Below are 27516 nucleotides of genomic sequence, written 5' to 3'. Positions count from 1 at the left end.
AGAGGAAGGAAATGATAGGCTAACAAGGGAAGGGTGCTCACAAAAGCAATAAATCCCATAGAAAGCTAAATTTTGCACTGTGAGAACAAAGGATGTTATTTAGTTTAAATCAAGGTTTTGTGTTCAAACCCTAAATCCAATGAAGAGGTTAAAACACTGCAGTCAACATTTTACTTTCAAATAAACTATGACCATGTACTATCTATCTCACTACTTACCTCACTCATTCTATCTGAATAATAAAGAAACTAACAATACTCTGGGGACACTGGTGAATTACCATCAATACTTGTGAACTTTATCTTCGACCCCCCCCCCAATACCATCCCTTTTCCAGTTCTGGCTTTTTGTGTATGTACATGTGTGTATACACACACATACACACTCCTCTCCCCCCCCCCCTTTCTGGAATTACTTGGGTGGTGTCATCAGAGTACAGAAAAGTTGTTAAAGGTTATTTGTATGAAATATGCTATTATGGTTCTAATAAAATACCCATCAACAAGGTGTACAATAACCACACTATCCTTTGTTTAAATGTAACATAAAAAAACCCCAACACATTCAATTTTTAAAGATCTGACAAGTCAGCCCAAAGGAAATTAAAATTCAAACAATGCAACTCAATAGTCATCTATTAAGTGCCAATCCCGTAGCCTAGCACCATTAGGCACAGCTACTGCAAATATGAATGGAAGAGAAGCTAAAATTGGTCTACAACTATTAGATAAATTAGAACATGATACTACATACTTTAGAAATGAGATGTGAGGAATTAAAAGGCTGAAGGATTTTTCAGTGGAGGGGATTAGAAATTTCCATGCGGAGGTTGTTTCTATTTGACTTTCCAATAGAGGGATTTCAACAACATTTAGGAGGATGGGGGGGGGGAGGGGAGAGAAGCTGTAGATATTGAAAGGAGTGGGATGAGTCTGAAGAATAATGAGCATAATTAGTCCCAAGAAATGAGAGTGTGGTGACAATTTGTTTATATTAAATTCTCCAATGATCCTATTTATGACTTGAGCAGTCATCATGATAAAGTTTGGTTTATAATGTTATTGAGAAACTGGGTTGGCAGGGGAAATGTTGCTTAGGGTGTGTCTTGAGCCTGGAAGATGGAGTGTAAGAGGAGCAACAGTATAAGATGAAGATGACAAATTGGGTTGTAGTCAGATGCCAGGGTTGTTTAATACCAGGCTAAGCAGTCTGTACTTTATTGGGTAGGCAATGAGAAAGTACTTCATGACAACAGGTATCAGAAAGAATACTTTGGAACACTGGGCTGGATGGAGAGCGGGGCACCTGGAACACAAACATGAAACAACAAAGGACTGTAAAAATCTAGCCCAATTCCCTCAATTTGTAGATGGAAACCAGATAGACCAAGAGACACATTTAAATTTATACAGTCGGTAAGGGCTATCAAAATTTGGAATTAGGTCTTCTGAGTTCAGTCATGTATGTTCCACACAGCCCACCTCAATATACAACACACATGTAATAAGTTTCTCCAAAAAGCTGAGGTTGACTCCACTTTAAATATATACGGCGCAGTTCCTGAAGAGGGAGGTGTAAATCATTTTTCTCCCCAAGTTTTGTAAAGGTCTTATGCGAGTCTTACCCTTAAGGTAAGAAACAAGGATAGGACCTAATCTATGCAAACAGAAGGAATATGCTCATGGAGATTAAATGGGTTTGGGAAAGACTGCAGTATTGGGGGAAGGTGTGCTACTAAAAGAATTTTTTACATCTGAGGTGCCAAGACCAACACCACGTGCCCAGTCCACCTGAACGAGATTAAAAAAAATGTCACTGGGAAATAATTAACAAATTAAATAAAGATACAATAGAGAATGTTAATATGGGGTTTTCCAAGTCAATATGCAGCCACAGCTTTATGGCATAGCTTCAGTTCGAGTTTGTACACACCTGGTATCCAGCATCCTAAAAACAATCATAATCAATTTCTAAAAAAACAAAAACAAAAAACCTCAGTTCATTTTCACAGATCAGGTTGGCTTAAAGCTAAGTATGTGTTAAGTAGTATGCAAAATCCAGGCAGAAATTTGTCAGTCTGCAAACGGAAATAAACCAACAACTCATGAAAAACCCTATACCTCCCCTAACTCAAAACCGATTTTTTCCTTTCTAAAACAGCCTAGATCTGTGTATACTTAGAAAACCACAAATTACCATTACCCAGGTTTTATTCTATTTTTATTTATCTTGTTAAACATTTCCCAATTCCACAGTAATACTTACATTTACTAAAAACATTTGCATTTTCTAAATAACAATTTCCACTTCCTGAACTGTTGACAACATATAAATTTAAAAAAAAATAACATTCATAATTCCTATTTCACAAAACCCTGCCAAGAAAAATACAAGACAGTAAAGTATTGATGTCATAAAGAATCCTATTTTGTGTTAAGTCTATATGTGTATTTGACTCCACCCAATAATTAGAAAACCAATTCTATGATAGAGAATTACAGGTGGTCAATAACGAAAATTCAGAAAAGATTAAGTCATGATATGCTACAAGAACTTGTTTACTGGTAATTTTAACTTTACTAATAAAACCACAGAAGATGCCCAGTATCTCGTGCTGAGATGTGACATACTGTTTTCTTTCTGCCTCTTTAACCCAATGGAATTTTCCAGTGATAAAATCGAGTCAACATTTGTTGGAGGATGAGCCTCTGATATCATACAACGATGCAAATTATATGAAATTGCATATGCTATTTGGGTAAAATGTCATTTACAAAGAACAATTAAGCATTATTACATTCTTGATGGGTGGAGAAATACAAAAGGGCAGAGATTATGTCTAACTATTTCCTCTAGCCAAATATTAATTTCAATTCCTGAATGCTTTGAACAAGTCAAATTTAAGACCACATTCAAGATGGCAAGAATATTCATCCTAGGAACTGTAACTGCTTTTAATTCAAAAATTAAAAGTCAAATGGTAGAAGTCATAGACTCTGCCCTCTTTGCTCCCCCTTCCCACTCCCACCTCTTTCTTTGCAGAGGGGAAGTAAACTCTAGATGGCATCATGTAAAATCACAACTTTTTCCATGTGTTGCCTTGCTAAACTATTGTTTTCTCTTTTTCTTTGTTTAAGGAATGGTGGGAGGGGAATGTTATATTTTGGGAAATATAGGTGACATGAAAATATTCATGAAAGTTAAACTTTAAAATTCATTCAATAAGAAGTTAATTTTTTAATTGTCCTATGTTAGTAACATCAGAAAGGTTAACTATGTTATTCTTTGTAGAGGTTTTATCTAGGTGATTTCACAATCCCAGAGCATAAAAGGTTCTTTTGCAAACATGAGCAAGAATTTGAACACTATAATTGCATTTAAAATAAGCACAATTTGAAAAAGGGAGAGAAGTAGAACCTGGCCCTTCCAAAATAGCTTGACCCACAACTATAAGCACCTTAGAAAAACAAATCAGAAAGTGCTTTGACACCCAGGTCCCACCATTTTGCCAAGCTTTTAGCAGGACCAGAGAGACATCTGTGGGTCAATCTGCAGTAAACTATGGCAAAGGGGAGAACCCTCTTTTTCTGGTAACACTTACATTATGTAATCAGCATGGTGCAGCAGAACTGAGGCAACTTAATCTAGAGTCAGAGACCTAGACTGGAATCTGGCCTTTGTCATCTGCCACCTTGAGACAGTGACAGTGAGCAAGTCCCTTAACTTTGGTCCTTTTTCCAGAACATGAGGGAGCTGACCCAGATTGACTCAAAATCTATGATCCTTTAAATTCACTATAACCCAGTAAAATGTTTATTATCCAATTTACACATTAATCTTCCTCTCTCCAGCCAATCTAAGTTTTTAGTCTGACATTAGACTTACTCTTCTGCTGTTACACTACAGTTAGTTCATCTTTCCTCCCCAAATGCTGTATAGTTAATATTAAAAGAGAAATATTCTCAATTTATCAAATTAAGACATCATATATTGAAGAAAATATCCTGGGCCATTACAAATGCAAAAATATCTTCATTTTCACTATCTTCTGAAAAATAGCATTACTTAAAAATTAAGAGTTAACTAATAGGGGGCACCTAGGTGGCACAGTGGATAGAGCACGGGCCCTGGATTCAGGAGTACCTTAGTTCAAATCTGGCCTCAGACACTTGACACTTACTAGCCGTGTGACCCTGGGCAAGTCACTTAACCCCCATTGCCCCGTGCAAAAAAAAAAAGAAAAAGAAAAAGAAAAAAAAAGAGTTAACCAATAATCCCTTTATAAAGGGAGTCTTTCAGCACCCAAGTAAAAGTCAAATTAATGAGCTTCAAAGGGAGAGTTTCAGTCTCCAAGGACAATATAGAATATGAGTTTCTAAGGAAACAGGCCATACCTGGACTTGGTCTCTGAATCAATTTAGCCCCCAAATCCAAATATTCAACAAAGAATGCCTTCTATGTGTGCATGGCAGTGGTAGACACTGGGTTACAAAGATTAAAATGTAGTCCCTACCCTCAAAGAGCTTAAAATGTAGTAGGGGAGGGAAAAGGGAAGGAAATGGAAGGTCTACAACCTAATCAAAGACAGAAAAAAAAAAAATCAACGTGCACACATAAAGTATAAGACTGGGTTTGGCGATGAGCAGGAGGAGTTCAAAGAAACCTGGAGGGTCTTGCGTGGGCTGATGATGAGTGAGATGAGCAGAACCAGAAGAACATTGCACACAGTATCACCAACATTGAGTGTTGATCTACTGTGATGGACTATATTCTTCTCACCAATGCAATGGTACAGAAGAGTTCCAGGGAACTCATGATAGAAGAGGATCTCCAAATCCAGGAAAAAAAAAATAACTGTGGAGTATGGATGCTGAATGAACCATACTATTTCTTTTGTTTTTTTGTTTTTTGGCTGATGTTTTTCTATTTTGAAGTTTTTCATCATTGCTCTGATTTTTCTTATAACATGACTAATGCAGAAATATGTTTAATGTTGTTATGTGTATATATATTATATATATATGACCTATATCAGATTACCTGCTGTATAGGGGATGAGGGAGGGAGAAATTGTAAAGCTTGTATAAATGAAAGTTGAGAACTATCTTTACATGTAACGGGAAAAAAAAATAAAATACTTTATTAATTTAAAAAAAAAGATTGGGTTTGGAAGGCAGTCACAAGGTGGCACCCCAGCTGGGACCTAAATATTTCAACTAGCTCCAGATTTCAGAGACCTTCCAGATATGGGGGAGGCAAATCAAATAAACAGCTGAGGCAAGAGAAGGCAGGAATTTTCCATAGAAGATAGTTGTGTAAAGAATAGTGGAGGGGTGGCTAGGTGGCTCAGTGGATAAAGCACCGGCCCTGGATTCAGGAGGATCTGAGTTCAAATCTGGCCTCAAACACTTGACACTTACTAGCTGTGTGACCCTGGGCAAGTCACTTAACCCCCAATGCTCCGCAAAAAACAAAAACAAAAGAAAACTAGTGTAAAATAAGACAGAAAAGGTAGGCCAGAGAAAGAAGAGGCCACACATCTAGGGAGTCTTTATGAATGAACACACCTGTCATGGATGATGTTCAAGGTCAGGTGCACTTGCTGATGGCTAATCTCTGTTCAGACCATGTTCTAATGGGGGGGGGGGGGGAAAGAGGCAATTGAGGTTAAGTGACTTGCCCAGGGTCACACAGCCATTAAGTGTTAGGTGTCTGAGGGTGGATTTGAACTCAGGTCCTCCTGACTCCAGGGCTGGTGCTCTATCCACTGAGCCACCTAGCTGCCCCCCATACTCCAATTTTTAATGTAATTGAATCCAAGATTATAAGCTTTACATTCCAACTGATACTGGCTTGGTGAGATGGAAGGCAATCTCCTAAATCCACAAACTCAGTAATTCCCAGTGTACTGGGTGCTAGGGATTCACAGATCAAGACAGAACAGCCTCAGAACTCAAGGTACTTCTTGTCTACGGGGGAAAGCAGGCACCCAGGTAAGAAAACACTGAAGATACAACTAACTCATACCTGGAGGCAGGAAATAGGATAATTTTGTCCAGAGAAACAGGAAGAGGCCTAGTCAGCAGGACCCAGCTCAGTGGGGGAGGGGCCTGAAGTCAACAGGCTAGAAAGAGGGTGGTGCCAGACATCCAAAGGCTGTAAATGTCAGTGCTAGGAGGACCCAAAGCTTTGACTTTGTCCTCTAAAGGGTACAATCACCCATCTGCAAAATGCCTTGTACATACCATTCTTAATTACTACTACTTTAAAATATTTAAAGCACTCTCCAAATATAAGACTCACACACTTGAGTAATTACATTCTTGTGTCTAAAATTATACCAGCTAAGCTAGATAAAATCAACTTCAAATTTATGGACATAATATTGGCTACCAGTCTGAATTTTTATTTTAAGCATTTTCCTCCTGAATTTTGGGGAGAATAAAGTTTCCCTCTAAATTATTTTTAGTGGTTTTTAATCTGTTAAAAGGAGTTATGTATATCTCTCCCCAGAAATGACTGGTGTAAAAACAAGACATCAAATAATATTCACCTTAATATTATAATGTAGGCCCAAAGGACAAGCTAGTCATATAAAATGTTACCATGCTTTACACAATCCCACTGTTACAGCATAACACTATAAAATCTCTAAAGAATCCACAGGGGTTACACTTTGCAAAAGAAATTTTAAAATAAAAATTTTAGAGGGATTAAAGAAGCACTACGACATTTATATATAATATATAATGTATATAATATATATTATATATAAAAACATACATACATATGAGCTCCATGCAGCTCCCAAACATCCTTACCCAACTGGGAGAGCACATGCCTTTGAATGAGAGGTTAAAGTTGTTAGCAAATATGAAATATTTAGTAATTTTGTATTATTATAAAGTTCAGTGTAGACCTCTTGAAAAAATGTTAATTTTAAGTTTCAAACTGAACCATGTGTTAGGAAAAATGAAGTGCAGCAAACTGCTTTGAAATAGGGTCTTCGAAACAGGGGGCTATCTATATAGACACGATCTAGTCAAAGAAATGATATTCAACCCTGTGATCACTTCTGATAATCATTTATAGGATTAAATTTCATTGTCTTAAATCCAAACATATATTTTGTCCCCTAAATGAAGCTTATAAGCTTTGACTATTTAAATGTAGTAACTGTACAACTTTGAAATCACAGCCAAGTGTGACAATTTGGTAGATTTTTAACTTTACATCTACTCATTCATTTCAAAATATCCTGCTGAAATACACACACACACACACACACACACACACACTTTTTAAATGGATTTTATGCAGAGTATGAATAAGATTCTTCAATCTCTCGTCAAATTCCCTCTCTGGAGACTTAAAAATGTTTCTTTTAGAAATTACAACACACCCTACAGATGCAGTAATTTTGGAAATTCCCAGTAAGACAACACATAGAAAGCACCTCGATGTCCAATTTATTTGAGGAAAAAAGAGGGGCGTTTTTCTCCTATATGAAACATGTATATTTAATACAAATAGACCAAAAATCTGTAGATTACTTCCATCAATGTTGATTGCAACTACCCATGAATTAACTAGGATACTAGCAAATTGCCTAAGATCCACAAATTTGCCTAGGGACACAACTAGTAATTGTCTAATAGTAAGACTCATACCCAACTCCTCTTCAGAACTCTCAAGCCATCATCAATTCCCTAATGACCCTTTTTAGGTAAATAAAATGTTATGTTTTTAATCCTATGCTGCTACACTAGGTGGATCCCTCAGGTTCCTTCCAGATCTAATACTGTGAGAAAAAATGTGATCAATACCAAAATCTTATCAGCAATGAGGAGAATATCCCATTTATTTTGTAAACAGGTTTCTGAAGCAGTAAGACTTTGTTCAGAGGGTAGTAAGGATATAGTACACTAAGTACAGAGGGGCTTTGGTGATAGTTTCTGACAGGAAGACCTGGACTCAGAACATGCCTCTGAAGTACCTAGGTGAATGGTCAAATTAAGTCATTTAACCAACAGTACTCCAAAAGCAACTCTGAGCACTAAGTTACAGAGCAGCCCACCTAGAAAGCTAAGTAAGGAAGGGAGTTTCCTTTCCCATACTCATGAGACCACAGGTACAGACCCTGCTAAAAAATATTTGCAAGAAGAAACTACTGAACCTGTTCTCAACTTTTATTAAACATGCAGCACCTGGGTCACAAGATCGGTGAAGCTGGAATGCTAATCAGTAACCCAAGTACAAATACAAATATTTCTCCCAGTAATTATCACTTGATAGATATGCCATATTTGGAAAAGAATGAAATTAGTTTACTTTGTACAAGGGATCCGAAAAATGTGAAGATGTTACATAACAAAATTGAATAAGAAAGCTATTTAAAATTCAGATTCTTATTGTAGGCCTTTGTTTTTAAATGGAAGCTTTTCACACCATCTGGTTCCTGCCTGCCTTTCCCCAAGCTTTCACATGACTCCCCTTCCTGCACTAGACTACAGCCTAATTGACTTGCTCTTCCACTAAAATGGCATTCAACTTTCCACCTGAGTCCCTGCCCTGCCCCGCCCTGCCCCCTCCCTTGACTGAACAATTGATTCCCTTTCTCATCTCCTGCCCTGAGAATCCCAGCTTCAGTCAAGGATTCTGTGTGTGGTCTTCTCTGACCCATAGTAGTCAGCACTCTGGCTCTTATGTGTTTCCAGGAGTGCACCCTCCCACAGCAGGATCCAAGTACCACTAAAGCCAGGATTGTTTTCTAGTTGTCTTTACTTCCCCAGCTCAATGATTTCTTGAGTGCTGGGTACTCCCTGTATGGAAACTCCTACCATATAGATACTACCCAACCCTCTACAATGAACCTTAGATTGGTCAATGGCACTGTAGATATAAGCCTAGTCACACAGTGTCAGAGGCAAGTCTGGAACCCAGGGCTTATAAATTCCCAAAGCCAGTTCTGAATCCACTATGCTTCCCGGCTCCCCCCTTTTATGGTTTGTGGTAGGCTGTTGTTTTGAAAAGTAAAGATCTGTGATTCCACACCGGTACAGTGAGCTGCCTTTACTGGTAGAGATATGAAACCCATCTTGGAAAGCGGCCTTCCCAACCTGACTTCTAATCTACCTTTTTGGTATTCTAACACCTTCCTTCCCCCCTCCCCCCAGAACTTGAATCCAATGACACCAGTCCTCCTGGATTTTCCAGACCCACCCCCAAGCTTGGCATTGTCTCCTTCCTCATCCCCATCTTCTGCCCTCCCAGGCTTCCCTTAAAGTCCCAGCTAAAAATCCCACCTTCTATGAGGAGCCTTTTAACTCTTGCTGCCTTACTGTCTGGTCCCCGCCCCCCAAAGATGGTTTACCTAGGGCTCACTGCTGTTTGGTCAACAAACATTTATTAAGCTTGGGGGTTTTCTTCACTTCTGGCTTATTTTTAAAAAATATTTTGATTACCTTGGATCAACACCATTCTTTTTAATAATCCTATGACTTTCTAAATGCATTAAAAAGCATTAGCCTGAGAAAGGGCCGAGGTTTACAAAAATAAGGTTGCGATTTAAGCCATTAGTGTGTGAGGGACCGTGTGCTAATCCAAAAGGAGCCAGAACCCGGCCCACAAGTGTCAACAAGCATTTACTAAGCGCCCAGCACCGTACTAAGTATTGGGAGTACAGACCAGCAAAATGACAGTCCCTGCCCTCAAGGAGCTTACAGTCTAATAACCCTAGATCCTCCTAGACTCCCAAAGTAACCACGTTCAGATCCGTACCCAGAAATCTGGCCACCACCCCCCCCATTTAAAAACAAAAAACTGCTTGGCGTGGAGTGGGACAGCTCTCTTAAGCATCTGCATTTCATCCTGGCTTTATCTTGCGGGGAGCTTGTTTGGTTTTGTTGGGGGGGCGGGGTGTGCCCTCTTTCGTGCCCCCGTGCGGGGCACTCAAAGCTGTCTGCACAGGCTGCCGGTTCCGTACGTTCCTCCCAGTTTGGGCCAAGCCCCACCTCGCACGGCCTCTCCCCTCAATCCCGCCGCCCGCCGCCATCCCCTCCCGCCCCGTGGGTGCGCAGCGGTGGCCGGCTGGTGGTCTCCTCTGACCCCGAGCTCCTCGGCTTCTCTGCGCGCTCAGCCCGGCGCCTGGCACAGTCCGCGCTTAATCGGCGTTTGTCACCGCCGGGCAGACGCGCAGGCCGAGGCCGAGGGGCCGACCCCCCCCCAGCTCCCCGCGCCCTCTACGACCCGGTCTGAGGGGAGGCGGGGCCCCGGAAACAAGCGGAGTCGTGGTTTGGGAGACCCCCCACCCTCCCCCAGGCCGGCGAGAGGCCGAAGGGGCCGACAAGTCAGTACGCCCCCCCCCCAACGCTGGCCATTTGGGCGGCCGGGGGCACCGGGGCCTGTTCACGGCAGGGTGGGGTGGGGGCGGCGGTTGGTTCCGGGGGACGGGCCGGGGCCGGGGCCGGGGCGGAGGCCCTAGCAGGGCTACCTGAGGATGTTGTGCGCCTCCATGCTTCGGTTCTGGTTACTCGAGCACACCACGGCCACTCGCAGCGGCGACGAAGGCATGATGGCGGCGTCGACGGGGGTGGCGGCGACAAGTGGACACCGCCCTCGGCGAAGGCCTCGAGCGTCTCTCCCGTACAGGGCACCGGCGGACGTCGCCTCAGCAGCCGCCTCAGCTCGGCGCGAGCAAAATGGCGGCAGCGCCCACGGCCAGCCCGACCCAAACGACGCGGCGACGTAGGGGACGTCGAGGGGAGGAAGGCGGTGACGTCACGCGCCGAGGCGTGACGCTGCCCGCGTGGCTCAACCCTGAAGGCGAGGGGTTGGAGGGAACCGGTCCCTGCGCAAGCGCAGTGGAGGCTAAAAGCGAACTCCGCCCTCCGCCGCTCACCCGCCCCCTGAGGAGAAGAGAGCCGCGCCGAGGCGCCTCCGCCCACTCCCCAACCCCTTCAGCCCAGCCCCGAGACTTCGCCTCCGGCTTCCGGTGGCCCCTCCTTCTTTCTCTGGCTCCTCCTCCTCCTCCTCCTCCTCCTCCTCCTCCTCCTCCTCCTCCTCCTCCTCCTCCTCCTCCTCCTCCTCCTCCTCCTCCTCCTCCTCCTCCACCACCACCACCACCACTACTACCACCACCACCACTTCTTCTGCCTCTTCTTCCAGTCCCCACCTCCCTGCCCTTGGCGGCTGTGTGGTCGCGAGTTCGAATCCGCCTCAGACCAGTCTGGTCCTTTTGGGAAAGGTTTGGGGCGGAGCGTCCAGCCACGGCTCCCGGCTCCGCCTTGGACACCGGGTGGACTGGGGCGCTTCTGCCCGGCTTGCGCGTCTTGCCCCGCGTGAAGATGATGTCACAACGGCCCGCGGGTGGGCGGTGGAGAATAATTCTTTGTGAGGCGTTGGGAGCCTGGGCTCCCCACTCCCAGTCTTAAACTGGGAACCCCCCCCCCCAGACAGCAGGGACTCTGGTTTCGCCTTTCTTTGTATCCCCACAGCAACTGGTACACAGTAGGCGCTTAATAAATGCTTCTTGCCGCGGCCCAGCCACGCTGGGAGCACTCCAGGTGGGGTGGGGGGTGAGAGTCCCGACCACACAGTGACTGGAGGTTGCCCATTTCTTATCGGGCTCCCCCTGCTCCTTCAGAAGGGGAGGTCCCAACATTTGTCTTGGGTCTGAGCGGGAGGACAACGCTGCCCTTTCCAATGGTCTGGGAGGCGAACCTAGCCCCAGTCCTCTGGGGGACTCCGGGCTGAGGACGGGGTGGGCCTAGGGGCTGGAGACTGGCTTCCTGTCGTATGAAACTAGTCTAGCCCTAGGGAGCCCCGAAGTGAGACTATAAGCCCCACTAATGAATCCAGTCCACTGTGGTTTACATGTAGAGACCACCAGTCCTGGGACTGAGTAGGGAGATCCGTTCCCTGCCCTCAGGGAACCCCAGTTCTCAGAGGGGAACCGGATCAGCTAGCAGGGAGCCCCCCACCTCCTGTCTGAAAATAAAACATAAGCCTAAACTGAAAAGCCAGATCTGATCTCCTGTACTAGCTGGGGAAGGCAAGCCTGAGCTATTCCCAACAAAGCCAGTTGTGGGAAACCCCCGAGGGCTTCTGACTCACCCTTGGGAGACTTCTGTCCATTGGGAATGATTATGAGTTATGGTACTCCTCAACCCATTTTACCCCAGGGCTCTCCCACCTCTGGCCCAGGCCTCGAAAACCTTTTTTCACTGGATCCAAAGAAACCCAGCCTAGACCTGTGCTTTTTTTTTTTTTTTTTTAGTGAGGCAATTGGGGTTAAGTGACTTGCCCAGGGTCACAGAGCTAGTTAAGTGTCAAGTGTCTGAGGCCCGATTTGAACTCAGGTCCTCCTGATCCAGGACCGGTGCTCTATCCACTGCGCCAGCTAGCGGCCCCTAGACCTGTGCTTCTACAAGAAAATATTCCCTGAGGGGTGGCTAGGTGGTGCAGTGGATAGAGCTCCAGCCCTGGAGTCTGCAGGACCTGAGTTCAGGTTGTGGTAAGATTATTGGAATTTGGCTGACTGATTGGGATGAGCCAAATCTGGCCTGCCCTGAGTGACCTGTGCTGCTGATGTCAGCAGGAGAAATCACTCTCCCCAGGCAGTTTTTCTTTCTTTTTTGCAGGACCATGGGGGTTAAGCGACTTGCCCAGGGTCACACAGCTAGTAAGTGTTAAGTGTCTGAGGCCGTATTTGAACTCAGGTACTTCTGAATCCAGGGCCTGTGCTTTATCCACTGTGCCACCTAGCTGCCCCCTCCCCAGGCAGTTTTGAAGGACCTCCCCTTTTGGGGGAAGAAGAGTAAATGCTCTCCCTGGGGAGCTCAGCCTCTGGGGAGTGACTTTCTCTTCTGGTAGTGCAAGCAGCAGGAGTAGCTGCCCCAGGTGGTGAGTTAACATACAGAGTCCTGCTCTTTTGAATTAGCTGAGCTGGAAGCAAGTTTAGGGATTGTATAGACTTAAATTGGAGTTACGAGGATTATCCGTATTTCTTTTCCCCTAGGCCCTTATCTTTGATTTTATTAATTTCACCTTTGCTGTTTATTTCATTCCCATTAATAAAACCTGATGGGGGGGAGGGGCGCGGCGCAGCTAGATAGCACAGTGGATAGAGCACTGGCCCTGGATTCAGGAGGACCTGAGTTCAAATCTGGCCTCGGACACTTGACACTTACTAGCTGTGTGACCTTGGGCAAGTCACTTAACCCCCATTGCCCCGCAAAAAAAAACAACAAAAAACCCTGATTCGTTTGTGGAAAAGAGGCTATTAGGCTCCTTTCTTATTAGCCTGGGAGAAATATCAAAAAAGGCAGTTCAGAGGGAAGGGAGCTTTGGACCTAGAGGTCCCTCATTATTTCCAGGATCCCAATATTACGATGAGCCACTCAATTAACTCTCCATATATTAAATTTGGCCCCCATAAGGTCCAGGCTCAGACCCTTGACACTTACTAGTTGTGTGGCCCTGGGCAAGTCACTTAACCCCAATTGCCTCACAAAAAAAAAAAAAGAAGAAAAAGAAAATATTCCCTGTTGGATCCTCAGGAAGGTTTATTGGAGCTGACTGTGTTAGATTTACCCAGTAAAAGGGTTTTCTGCCTCAGCCAATCAGCATTTATGCACAGAGGAATAATGTGGTAGGCCCTTTTTATAAATGTTATATCGTTTGATTATCACAATAACCCTGGGAGGTATATTTTTATCTCCATTTTATAGTTGGGGAAACTGAGGCAAACAAGTTAAAAATGACTTGCCTGGGGCAGCTAGGTGGTACAGTTGATAGAGCACCAGCCCTGGATTCAGGAGGACCTGAGTTCAAATCTAACCTCAGACACTTGACACTTACTAGCTGTGTGACCCTGGGCAAATCCACTTAACCCCAATTGCCTCACAAAAACAAAACAAAAAAAAAATGACTTGCCTCTATCTGAGCGTGGACTTGAACTTGTGTCTTCCTGACTCTAAACCCTGCATTCCATAGGTTGGTAGGCCAACTGCCCCTGGAGATTTTTTTTTTTAATTTTACATATAAGGTATTTTTTTTTCATTACATGTAAAGATCTCAACTTTTGTTTATACAAGCTTTACAATTTCAGATTTTTCTCCCTCCCTCCCCTTTCTTCCCCCCTCCCCTAGACAGCAGGTAATCTGATATAGGTTATATCTATATATCTATATATAGACATATAGATATAGATATACACACATATATACATATAATAACATTAATCCTATTTCTGCATTAGTCCTGTTATAAGAGAAAAAATCAGAGCAATGATGAAAAACCTCAAAATAGAAAAAAAAAACAACAGCACCAAAAACAAAAGAAATAGTATGGTTCAATCAGCATCTATACTCCACAGTTCTTTTTTTTTTTTTCCTTGGATTTGGAGATCATCTTCTATCATGAGTTCCCTGGAACTCTTCTGTACCATTGCATTGGTGAGAAGAATATAGTCCATCACAGTAGATCAACACTCATTGTTGATGATACTGTGTACAGTGTTCTTCTGGTTCTGCTCATCTCACTCATCATCAGCTCACGTAAGACCCTCCAGGTTTCTCTGAACTCCCTGGAGATATTTAAACATAGAGAAGTGTGCCTGGGGGGAGCCTAGTCCAAATAGGAGACAAGGCTAACTGAAGTCCCAGGTCCCCTGTGATCAAGGCCTAAGGAATCTTGGAGACCAGAGGTTGGAGGTGGATAGATTGGAATAGAAAATGAATTGTACCAATAGAGATGCAAGTGTTAAGTGGCCACTGTTCAACCTTCTAGTTGGGGTTTAGGAGAGATGGAGAGACACAACATTTTCTGGTAATGTCACCCAGCTACTTCACTAATGAACTAGACTGATCCATTTTGCAACATCTTTAATTTAAAAAATTCAATGTCATAATATTTAGAGAGAGAGAGAGAGAGAGTACAGAGATAGGTGCTAGAGAATCACTAAGCCTTTCCCCAGTCACAAATGCTAGTTATATGACCCTGAGCAAGTCACACCCTCTCAGTATTCTAGATAACTGTAGGAGAATGAGTTGAAATTCTGTTTAAGGTAGAGAAGATTTTATTTTTGAGTTGTTTCAGATATGTCAGACTTTTTGTGACCTCATTTGGGGGTCATTTTATTAGCAAAGATACTAGAATGGTTTGCCATTTCCTTCTCCAACTCATTTTATAGATGAGAAAACTGAATCAAACAGGGTTAAGTGACTTGCTCAGGGTCACACAACTAGTTAATATTTGAATCCAAATTTGAACTCAGGTCCTCCTGATTTCAAGGCTGGTGGTTTATCCATTTTGCCAACCAGCTGCCCTAGAGAATATTATACATTGGGAATTCTCTGATAAAATCAGAGGGCTGAATCAACTTTCTACAAATTAAACATAGAAGCCAGTGCTATTATAAGGGTGGGGTTAAAACTAATTATTACTTTTGGTACCTTAACTAAGGCCAACCTTTTTTTTTTCTTAATTGAATCAAACAATCAAAACAGGGTACTGAAGAGGTGCTGTACATGTCCACGCAACTCAATCAAAACCACTGAGTAAGTTCAGTGTTTCAGTCATGAAACAGACAAATAGGGTGAAGTGACTTGTTCAGGGTCACACAGCAAAGATAGGTGCCTGAGGCCAGATTGGAATTCAGGAAGATGAGTCTTCCTGACTCCATGTGCAATATGGTGCCCCCTAGCTGCCCCAAACACACATGGAGGGCTGCTGAGTGCCTCACACTGTCTTAACTAAGGAGAGTACAAAGAAAGAAAAGAGAGGCGCAGATAAAGGCGAAAGAGATAGAAGAGTTTCAAGAAATTTCAGAAGCCTTATGAGTTCCTGCCAGAATACCGACAGATTGGGGGCAGCTAAGTGGTGCAGTGGATAAAGAGCCGGCCCTAGATTCAGGAGTACCTGAGTTCAAATCCGGCCTCAGACACATGACACTATCTGTTGACCTTGGGCAAGTCACTTAACCCTCATTGCCCCACCAAAAAAAAAAAAAAAAAAGACAGAATACCAATAGACTGTAGGTAAACTGCAGCTTATTCACACCAGAATGGAATGCATACCATTGGTGGGCAATAGACACGTGTACACCATGACCTGGCAGAAGATGTGTGTCCTTCTATATTTCTGAGTATATAATCCCCTCTTTCCCCATCTTCCCCTCCTTATACAATTGTTATGGAAACATCTATGGAGTCATTGATAGGCACTACTGGTGATCAAAGCTATCAGCAGAGAGATTTAAAAAGCAAAACCCAGGTGTGTTACTTGTGCTTCAGCATAAGCCCAGGATTCTCAAATAACTCTGGGCCATGAACAGATTTCTTTTTTATTTTTAGTGAAGGAATTGGAGTTAAGTGACTTGCCCAGGGTCACAAAGCTAGTAAGTGTTAAGTGTCTGAGGCTGGATTTGAACTCAGGTACTCTTGAATCCAGGGCCAGTGCTCTATCCACTGCGCCACCTAGCTGCCCCCATGAACAGATTTCTTAAAGCTTATATAATCTCCAATTACGTCAGAAAAAGAAAAGGGGAGGGAGAGGAAAAATGTATCATTTTAGATTATAGTCGATAACATGGCCATCAGTCTGGTGTAGACCCTCATCATCTCACACCTGGACTATTTTTTTGTTTTTTGTTTTTTTGTGGGGCTATGAGGGTTAAGTGACTTGCCCAGGGTCACACAGCTAGTAAGTGGCAAGTGTCTGAGGCGGGATTTGAACTCAGCTCCTCCTGAATCCAGGGCCAGTGCTTTATCCACTGCGCCACCTAGCTGCCCCCATCACACCTGGACTATTACAATAACTGCTGATGAGTCTGCCTTGCCCCAAGTCTCTCTCTACTCCAATTCATCCCCTATTCAGCCACTAAAGTGATTTTCCTGAAAAAATGCCAAGGCCTCTCACTGCATCCAGGGTCATCTCAAGTATTAGTGACATATCTTGCCATTGGACTTGGATGAGGACTCTGGAGGAAAGAGTGGGGCTGATGACTTTGTGCAGGTCTGCCTTACTTAAATCCAATTCACTTGCAAGTCAAGACATCACCCTTCTGATGTCATTGGACCTCTTTGAGAACGAAGGACAAACAACAAAGTGATTTTCCTAAATCACAGGTCCACTCAGACACTTGACTCGACTTGGTAATAAGAAACCTGGGGAGGAGAGAGTGCTAAAAGAATTTATGGGGGGCAGCTAGGTGGTGCAGTGGATAAAGCACCGGCTCTGGATTCAGAAGGACCTGAGTTCAAATCCGGCCCTAGACACTTGACACTTACTAGCTGTGTGACCGTGGGCAAGTCACTTAACCCCCATTGCCCAGCAAAACAAAACAAAATAGTCTTTTAGGCAAATGTACTTTTGGCATTCCAAAAATATGGCCAACCCATTGGAGTTGTACTCTATACAGTAGAGTTTAGATGTTTGTCAGTTCAGGTCAGGAAAGGACATCAGTTTCTGGCACCTTATCTTGCCAGGTGATCTTCAGAATCTTCCTAAAACAATTCAAATACAAGCTATTCAGTTTCCTGGCATGGATACTGGTAGACTGTCCAGGTTTCATAGGCTTACAAGAATGACGTCAGCACCTCTTCTCTCCCATACTTTCCTTCAGAGCCTCCCAAACACTGAGCTAGCTCTGGCAACGAGTGGATCGACCCCCTCATCTATGTGGACATCCCAGGAAAGTATATTACTTGCCAAAGTAAGTGAACTTATCCGCAGCACTCAAAACCTCTCTGTTTGCTATAACTGATGATTCCACCCATGGATGGGGTCGTGCTGCCTGGTGGAGAACCTCTATTTTCTTGGTGTTGATTGTCAGGCCAAAATTAGCCCAAGTAGTAGAAAATCGAGTCATACTTCATTGCATCTCAGCCTCAGAGGCTGCATTGATATTACAATCTAATCTGTTGTCGCATCACTCAAATGTTTCCAATAGACTGAATTTTGACCAATGAATCAGCTATGACAAGACCAGGAGTTAACTAGAGACAGATTTAAATGTAAGATTAAGCAGAGAACCCCACCTCGGCCTAGGCATTTCCAGTTTTTCCTGACTGGGGGCTCCAAACAATTGTGACTAAACTCAGAACTTTTCAACTCAAATAAACATCCTAAAGTGAAGAGAAGGAAATATGAGAGATTATAAGAGCCATTAAAATGAGATAATTATTATAAAAGGGTGTTCATTACACTGTGATAGATAACAAGCCTTTGAAGCAAGAGGATGTGGATTCAAATCCTGCCTTTGATACTAGCTGTATGACCTTGGGTAAGTCATTTAACTTCTAAATGTGACTCCATAAAACTAAGTTATAGGTCTATTGGATGGAATTGTCATACAGGGAGATCCCCAACAAACTTGTAAATACTGTGTGTCAGGCACTGTACTAGGAACTGGAGCTATAAAAACAAAAAATAATCCCTGATCTCAAAGGAGTTTAGGTTATAACTGAGGAGACATGATATACATGTAGATAGACATGCATATATACAAAGTATACGCATTGTAATAAGAGAATTTCTGACCCCCTTGTTACAATGAGTAGGTCACATTAACTAGCTAGAATTTGCAAGATCAAGCTGAGACATCAGTTATGGCCCCTGGATTAACTGATTTTGTTCATTTGGCCTGCATATTTACAGTTTGAAATATCATCTTTAGGTGAATGTTTCCTGGACAGTTTCTTACTTCACTTGAGATAGATGTTCCCCTTCTGCTATCTATTTTTCGATTGGTAAACCATCATCTTGCCTTGTTTACTTTTTTGGTGAGGTAATTGGAGTTAAGTGACTTGCCCAGGGTCACACAGCTAGTAAGTGTCAAGTGTCTGAGGTCATATTTGAACTCAGGTACTCCTGAATCCAGGGCCGGTGCTCTATCCACTTCGCCACCTAGCTGCCCCCCACCTTGTTTACTTTTTGAAATTTCATTGTACCCATCCTGGTACCATAACAACAATCTACCTAAGGTTGCTGAAATTGTTACTCAGGGATCACTGATTTTTGTATACAATGAGTCAATGCTCTGAACATAATAAACTGGGTTTTTTAAATCATATCTCTGTCATTGATTGTATAATTGACTGTGGTGCCTATTAGTGATTCCTTGAACATTTTTTGTCACACCATAATAAAAGAAAATAAATACCAGATAGAAAGGGAAGGCCACTAGCAATTGGGGAGATGAGAAAATGCTTCCTGTAGACCATAATGCTTCACTCGTGTTTTTTGTTTTGTTTTTTTGCAGGGCAATGAGGGTTAAGTGACTTGCCCAGGGTCACACAGCTAGTATCAATTGTCTGAGATCAAATTTGAACTCAGGTCCTCTTGAATCCAGGGCCAGTGCTCTATCCACTGCGCCACCTAGCTGCCCCTTTTCACTCATGGGTTTTTTTGTTTGTTTGTTTATTTGTTTTTTTGGTGAGGCAACTGGGGTTAAGTGACTTGCCCAGGGTCACACAGCTAGTAAGTGTTAAGTGTCTGAGGCCGGATTTGAACTCAGGTCCTCCTGACTCCAGGGCCGGTGCTCTATCCACTGTGCCACCTAGCTGCCCCTTCACTCATGTTTTAAAGAAAGACAAGGACTCCTCAAGGCAGAGATGAGGAAGGCATGCATAGCAGTGTGAGATTTAAAATTGGATACTAGAGCATTAACCTCCCTTTGTAACTTTTCCCTTATTTATCTCCCAGACTAGTAAATGGAAGAAGCCTCTGGTCTCTAGTTAGAGCTTTTATTGTTTGGAAATTACAAGGTGATGTTAATTAGAGGGATAGGAAAGTAGAAATACAAACAAATAGTCTTAAGTCTAAGCTTAGTCGATATTCTATATAAAACTCACCAAAAGCCCAAGGCCACCTTTGGGGGGGAGAGCTGCGTCAAGCATGTGCTGTTACGGCAAGGCTGCCGAGTCCAACCTCCGTCAGCCTCTGTGTGTGCAGCGCAGCCAGCGAACAAGGAGAGCCGAAAAGAGATCTCATTTCTGTTCTCCCCTTGCCTTTTAAGCTCGCACCCCGGAAGTGGAGTGCTTAGCACCCGGACTGACATGCGTAGCCCATGCCGTTGGTCTCCTCCCTGAAAGGGTGGTCCTTCAAAAACTGGTGTACTTTTTTTTTTTTAGTGAGGCAATTGGGGTTAAGTGACTTGCCCAGGGTCACACAGCTAGTAAGTGTTAAGTGTCTGAGGCCAGATTTGAACTCAGGTACTCCTGACTCCAGGGCTGGTGCTCTAGCTGCCCCACTGGCGTACTTTTTACCACAGCAGGTATGAGGTACAGTCAGGGTAAAAAACTGGAGGTGAGTTTGTTTGATGAGTGTGTTTGTAAGGAGCAGAGAGAAAGACAGTTTGGCTAGTATGGAAGAAGTAGATGAACCTTTGTGCTAGGAGTTTGGGGAAAACATCTCTTCTTGAGGAAAGATAACCTCAGAGACCAAGGAAACAGACTTCCAGGGTGATGGGGATAGAGGCCCTCAGGCTATGTTTTAGTCTCCTCACTGGCTTAAACAAACAGGGCCAAGTCTGACCCATTCTATCTTGGAGGAGGGCTTCACTATTTTGGATATCTATAGGAACAGAGCTGACCTTCAACACTGTGCCTGACCCCAAGGCTTGCACATTTCCCCTATATTACATTCTGTAACAATGCTGCTAAGTGGCTGTATGTTTATTGATTGATTGATGTTCTTAGCTGACCTCAGAAACTCTTAAGAATCCAATCTGGGGGGCAGCTAAGTGGCGCAGTGGATAGAGCACCGGCCCTGGATTCAGTAGGACCTGAGTTCAAATTTGGCCTCAGACCCTTAACACTTATTAGCTGTGTGACCCTGAGCAAGTCACTTAACCCCAATTGCCTCACCAAAAAAAAAAAAGAAGAAGAAGAAGAAAAGAAAAATCCAGTCTGAACACTAAAAAGCTGAAGTATTGGCCCAAGCTTACCCAAAGTGGGTGGGATTCTCTTTGGAGTCTCATGCCCAGCCTGGAAAATTCACACAACACTAGAGTATAGGAAAGGGAGGAATGTAACATAAGGCCAGAAAGATAGAGTGGATTCTAGTTGTTAAGAGCTCTGAAAATCGAACAGAGATTAGATTTTATACTAGAGGCACAAGAGACTCATTGGAGTTTATTGAGGAAGGGACTGGTCAGATCTGCCCTTACAGAAAATTACATGCATTAAATTAGGGAGAGAACTGAGGGAGGGAGAACACTTAGGGGTTTGAAGCAGGGGAGAAGTGATAAGGGACTCAATTCTAGTGATGACTAAGCCAGTAGAAAGAATGAGTTGGGGGCAGCTAGGTGGCACAGTGGATAGAGCACCAGCCCTAGATTCAGGAGGACTTGAGTTCAAATGCAGCCTCAGACACTTGACACTTACTAGCTGTGTGACCCTGGGCAAGTCACTTAACCCTCATTGCCCCATCAAAAAAAAAGAAAGAAAGGAAGAAAGAAAAGAAAAGATGTAGAGAGGATAAATTGTAGATGATTTCAAAGGGAAAGCATTACCACTAAGAGGAATTGGGAAAGGCTCCTTGCAGAAGGGAGGCTGAGACTTGAAGGAAGCTGAGAAAATTGGGAGGTGGAGATGATGAGGGAGAAAGTTACAGGCATGGGGGAAAGGCAGAGAAAATGCCCAGAATTGGAGATGGTGTGTGGCATGTAAGTGAGAGAAACAAAATAAAGTCTCCCCCCCACCAAAAAAAATGTTGTTATCTTAGAAAACAAAACATAAGAGAGGAAGATTGCAGGAAGGGGCCTTAAGGCGAAAAGCCAGTCTTGCAAGTGCCCAGAAGTAGACATAGAAGAGAACTTCAAGGCAAGTAGCCTAGCTAGTCCAAGTGTGCCAAAGGTTAAAGCTAGTTTGTACTGCACTTGCTTAATTAGCTTATGCATATTAACTGCCAACACCCCAAAGGCCGGAGACAGCCACCATTTTCAAATCCATTGTGCTCTGCAGTCATTGGACATCTCCAGGGTAGCAGGTTTGCTACTCTCTTATCTGAATTAAAAAACGCTTTATTCCTCCACTCATGCATTTGATTTATTTCAGGCCTGAACATTATTTATTTATTTATTTATTTTAGTGAGGCGATTGGGGTTAAGTGACTTGCCCAGGGTCACACAGCTAGTAAGTGTTAAGTGTCTGAGGTCGCATTTGAACTCAGGTCCTCCTGACTCCAGGACCAGTGCTCTATCCACTGCGCCACCTAGCTGCCCCCCAAAGTCTGAACATTAAATGGTGGTAGAAGTGGGATTCTTAGAAGATTATGTCTTCCATGGTCCCCAGGACTGAGCATCTGGTACGAGCACAGGCCCCTTGTAGCCAATTTCCAACCTCCCCTCCCCATTGGACCAGTAAGTACCTAACTACGATTGAATCTGTCATCTATGTTTTCTTGTACTTTTATTTATTTTGTCAAATATTTCCTCATTACTTTTTTTTGCGGGGCAATAAGGGTTAAGTGAGGTTAAATGTACCCCAAATTGATTGCCCATGGGGTCTTTTTTTTTGTAGGGCAATGAGTATTAAGCTTTATCCACTGTGCCACCTAGCTGTCCCCACTACGATTGAATCTGGATTCCCATCTTTTTAGGTTGAGTCAACTGTTTAATTGAGAATTGGTTAAAAAAAAAAAATCAGGGGCATCTTTTCTAATACTGAGTTGTTCGAATGTTGCTTCTTCCCCTTAGACTGTTATCTTTTTGATATCAGGGAATTTTTTTTTTTTTTTTTGCATTTCTTTGTTATTGCCAGTGGTTAGCACACTGCCTGACACCTAGCTCCTTAAGAAATGCTTTCTTGGGGGCAGCTAGGTGGTGCAGTGGATAAAGCACCAACCCTGCATTTAGGAGGATCTGAGTTCAAATCTGGCCTCAGACACTTGACACTTACTAGCTATGTGACCCTGGGCAAGTCATTTAACCCTCATTGTCCCATTAAAAAAAAAAGACCCTATGGGAAATCAATTTGGGGTGCATCTAACCTGGCCCCTGAAAAGGACTAAAGTCAGTCAACTGACTTCTCAGTATGGTTTGTATATTTGCAAGTTTTCGGAACATTGGCAATCATTGACAAAAACTGATGCCTGAATTTGCTGGCCCCAGTAGGGTTCATTTTGATAGAGATAAAATTAGCTACTTAAAAAAATATCTCTTGGGGGCAGCTAGGTGGCACAATGGATAAAGCACCAGCCCTGGATTCAGGAGGACCTGAGTTCAAATCTGGCCTCAGACACTTGACACTTACTAGCTATGTGACCCTGGACAAGTCACTTAACTCTCATTGCCCTGCAAAAAAAAAAAGAAAGAAAGAAAGAAAGAAAGAAAGAAAGAAAAGAAAAAAAGAAAAAGAAAGGAAAAAAAAGTCTCTTGATAAGGAACAGGGTCAAAAATCAAATGCCCTGAATAGGACTCATTTAACCAATCAACGGATGTTAAAAGCCATTGTGGGGGAAGCAAAATCTAGACTTTCATCCTTTCAAGAAAACATTTTTAAAATTTCAAAACTGAAAAGGACACTGAATCCAAAATATATTTCTCCTCCAGGAAGGATTAGGACAATTGGAATCTCACAAGAAAGAAAATGAAAACCAAAATACACACACACACAGAATTAATTTTTTTTTTGTCTGTCTTTATGGGTTATTAAGTGTTAAGTGTAATGTCACTTTGTCATGTCATCTGTGTTTAAAATCAAAGTAGCCTTTTCCTGAAGGCGCTATTAGAGACCTTTGAATGTTTTCTGTTTGTTTTCCATTAATGTGTCAGTGTGTTTGTGGCTTTCTCTATGACTGTGTGGCTCTTAGAACCTGTGAAGTATAATTCTTCACACCCTGGTTAACCATTCTAGTAAACTCAGAGCTTTCAAAAAATTTTTCCTTCTCTCTTTACTTCCCTCAACTGGTCAAGTGTGAGGATTAAAAATAGGAGAGACATAGTTTCTGGGTAATTTAATCATTTTATTTATAGGCCTACAGGTTATTAATAAAAGGATGGTCATTGACCAGACTCTCTCAGACCAAAGACCCCCTAATGGAGGGTGAGGGTCTCAGTTTGCATACCCTTCTAACTGCAGGTGGTCCATCACATAGCAATCAAATCTGATTAGTTGACATGATTGGAGGTGTGTTATATTAAAATGAAGTCTGGGATCACTCAAATCTTCGTAAAAAGAAGACATCAGAGAAAGAATATAGACCCCACCCAAGTTGATGGAATACAGTGGTTTCCACTTAAGGTGTGGTCTGGTATAGATTAAACTCATCAGTAAAGTCCATTAGCTATCTAGATACCTGAATCTGTCTCCACCCAAGATTCTTGCTCCAGATGAAGTAATCTTACAAGAAGAATTGAACTTTGCAGTGGGGGGTGGAAGTGGAGAAGGGACCCAGAAAGAAGGGGAGAACATTGCGTCCCCCCTCCAAGATATTGATTATTTATTTATTTATTTATTTTTTGGTGAGGTAATTGGAGTTAAGTGACTTGCCCAGGGTCACACAGCTAGTAAGGGTCAAGTGTCTGAGGCCGGATTTGAACTCAGGTCCTCCTGAATCCAGGGCCAGTGCTCTATCCACTGATCCATCTAGCTGGCCCCAAGATATTGATTATTAATAATTATTTCTCACCCAAGTTTACAGATGTAAAGATTAGGCTGACAAGAGAAAAGTAAGCTTGTAAGGAAGTGTTAGAAATTTTAATTGTATATTTCGGAGTCTTGCAAATTAAAGTGAAGTAGGAATCAATTTTGGAATAACTTTTGAATTGGTACGTATTTTTTTTTGGTGAGGCAGTTGGGGTTAAGTGACTTGCCTAGGGTCATACAGCGTCTGAGGTCAGATTTGAACTCAGGTACTCCTGACTCCAGGGCCGGTGCTCTATCCACTGCACCATCTAGCTGCCCCTGAATTAGTAAGTATTTTGAACTTAGAGATTTTGTTGTCAATAATAGGAGACTCCTACTCATTTTTATAACACATTCAGATGTATTATTTCATAGCTAAAAAGATCTCCAGATACAACCCCCCCATACTTTTGTGTCCTGTACATTTAGTTTTCAATCTTAGCTGAAATTAATTGATAGCCTCTCACCCATCCTAAGTCATATGGCCCTCAGGATGGAATTTTAGATAAATTTAAGTTAAATTGAAAAATTTACTAAAAACTTCTTCTCTTTATCTAACCAGGCTAATATGATTTTTATTAGACTACAAACCTTTCTTGTCTTCTGATCCCTCCACCTGGAGAAGTAAGGTTCTTTTTTGGGGGGGTGGGGACAACTGGGGTTAAGTGACTTATGTTGGGTTTTTTTTAATTGTCCAATCTACAAGAAAAACCACTGAGGCAGAGCTCTGAGCCAGTGACACTTTATTTTTTTTTAATTTATTTTTTTTTTTAGTGAGGCAATTGGGGTTAAGTGACTTGCCCAGGGTCACACAGGTAGTAAGTGTTAAATGTCTGAGGCCGGATTTGAACTCAGGTCCTCCTGACTGCAGGGCCGGGGCTCTATCCACTGCGCCACCTAGCTGCCCCCAGTGACACTTTATTAAAGGGTCCATGGTTCCCTCTAATAAAGCAGACATCAGATCTTCCTCACAATCTGAGATACCCTCTTCCTCCAGGGCATTCGTTTTCTAGTGCTTGTGAGTAGTATTAGCCATACCACTGGGAACCCAACTGGCCAGTTCCAGTTGGGCAATCTTCCTTCTTTCCTTCCTTCCTTCCTTCCTCTCCCTCTGTTCACATGGAAAATCATACCCTTAACATGTGTGTGCTTTGCCCAAAGGAATATAAATTTTGATCGCGTAAACTGTGCAAGATATCTTGTGGTATGGGGGCTAAATTTTTTTTCTCTTCCCTTCTTACTTATTCTATCATTCCCCCCCCCCCAAAAAAAAAACCTGGGACGATTAACCTTTTTGTCCCATGTAGTTTCATTTATGATTTCCTGAAATAGAATTCTGGTGGGGCAGCTAGGTGGCACAATGGATAAAGCACTGGCCCTGGATTCAGGAGGACCTGAGTTCAAATCCAGCCTCAGACCCTTGACACTAGCTGTGTGACTCTGGGCAACTCATTTAACCCTCATTGCTCCAGAAAAAAAGAAAGAGATAAGAAGAGGAAGAAAGGAAAGAAAAAAAGAGAGATAGAAGAAAGAAAGAAAGAAAGAGAGATAGAGAGAAGAAAGAAAGGAAGAAAGAAAGAAAGAAAGAAGGAAGGAAGGAAGGAAAGAAAGAAAGAAGGAAGGAACTGGAAAACCAGGCCCATTGGGACTCCAATAGAGCTACCTGACTATGCCTTAAACCCAGATCACTCTGGCTCTCACTGGTTGCCCAATAATAGGTCCCAGCCCAAGTCTCACTTGGTTATTGTTTGAGTTTTGATGGCTCAGATTGAGTGTAAATAGCAATTGTTTCTGTTCTGGCCAGAAACCCTGCAAGTCTTCCACTCCCTGATGAATTTTTTTTTGAGTAGGCAAACTAGAATGCTCTTTTGCCTTATTTCTTACCTACCCTTAAGTCACTGAATCACTGAATGGGTATTGACTCAGACAAACTGAGACCTGGGAAAGATCTTAGATTAAAAAGTTCAAGGTCTCCCACTGCATCTGGAGCCATGCCTAGTTGTCCTGATCTGTATCTTGCCACTGGACTCAGTTGACTCTAGAGAAGAGAGTAAGGCTAGTAACTTTGCACTGCCCTGCCTCACTTAAATCCAATTAGCTGGCAAGTCAAGAAATCACCCTTCTGATTTGTCATCTTTGAGAACTAAGGCTGAACAACAATGGTTTATAGTGATTGATACCGGCTAATACTGGTGGAGCAGGCCAAAAATACGGAGTCTGATTGGTGGATAGACTTTGCCTACACAAAATACAGAATCCCATTTGTTGACAAACAGGCTAATGAGTAGACCTTAACAGACCCATCTTGACTTTCTAGGAGGTCCTACCAAAGTCAATGAACAGGCTCCCAGGGTTGGGCTGATGAGTGAACATCAAAACATTTACATGGACCAGTGGACCAGTGGAAAGACAGGCCTGCAATTTGGCATTTAGTATCACTCATTGGACAAATGCTTATAGTCATTTCCCTATGTTGGGCAATAGAGGGATGACAAGGGATAGAGGGGCAACAAAAATAACTGGGGGATTTCCATGTAACTGAGTCACCTCCACCATGCTGGGCTTGGTCACCATAACAAGGAACAACAAGGGGTCTTCTAGTTAGCTACCTATGATTAAGCAAGTGAACTTAAAACCTGCAGTTGATAGCTCTGAGGCCTACTATCAGAACTTATGGTAACTACCCCTATGAAATCATATCAAACTGATTAGAATAAAGTAGGGGTCCAATTAATCATTTCTCAACACAGCTATTAAGTGTCTTGAGACCAGATTTGAACTCAGGTCCTCCTGACTCCAGTCTAGTGCTCTATCCACAGTGCCACCCGGCTGTCCCAGTAAAAAAAGTTTCAAGAAACAGTACAAGAAGAGGGGGAGAATCTTA

General features: G+C 42.8%; 1 protein-coding gene across 1 annotated transcript in view; it reads right to left on the bottom strand.

Annotated features, from left to right (window-relative positions):
- SSU72 (SSU72 homolog, RNA polymerase II CTD phosphatase) overlaps positions 1 to 10721 on the bottom strand; it is a 47506-nt gene extending 36785 nt beyond the window's left edge. The window contains exon 1 of the mRNA XM_043991822.1: positions 10493 to 10721. Coding sequence (XP_043847757.1) covers positions 10493 to 10572 — 80 coding nt within the window. The 5' untranslated portion in view covers positions 10573 to 10721. The remainder of the gene's footprint in view (positions 1 to 10492) is intronic.
- Positions 10722 to 27516: the final 16795 nt, after the last annotated feature.

The sequence above is a fragment of the Dromiciops gliroides genome, chromosome 3, assembly GCF_019393635.1.
Source record: "Dromiciops gliroides isolate mDroGli1 chromosome 3, mDroGli1.pri, whole genome shotgun sequence".
Taxonomy (NCBI): domain Eukaryota; kingdom Metazoa; phylum Chordata; class Mammalia; order Microbiotheria; family Microbiotheriidae; genus Dromiciops; species Dromiciops gliroides.
Note: the sequence above shows the minus strand (reverse complement) of the source record. Positions and strands in the feature narration are given on the sequence as shown.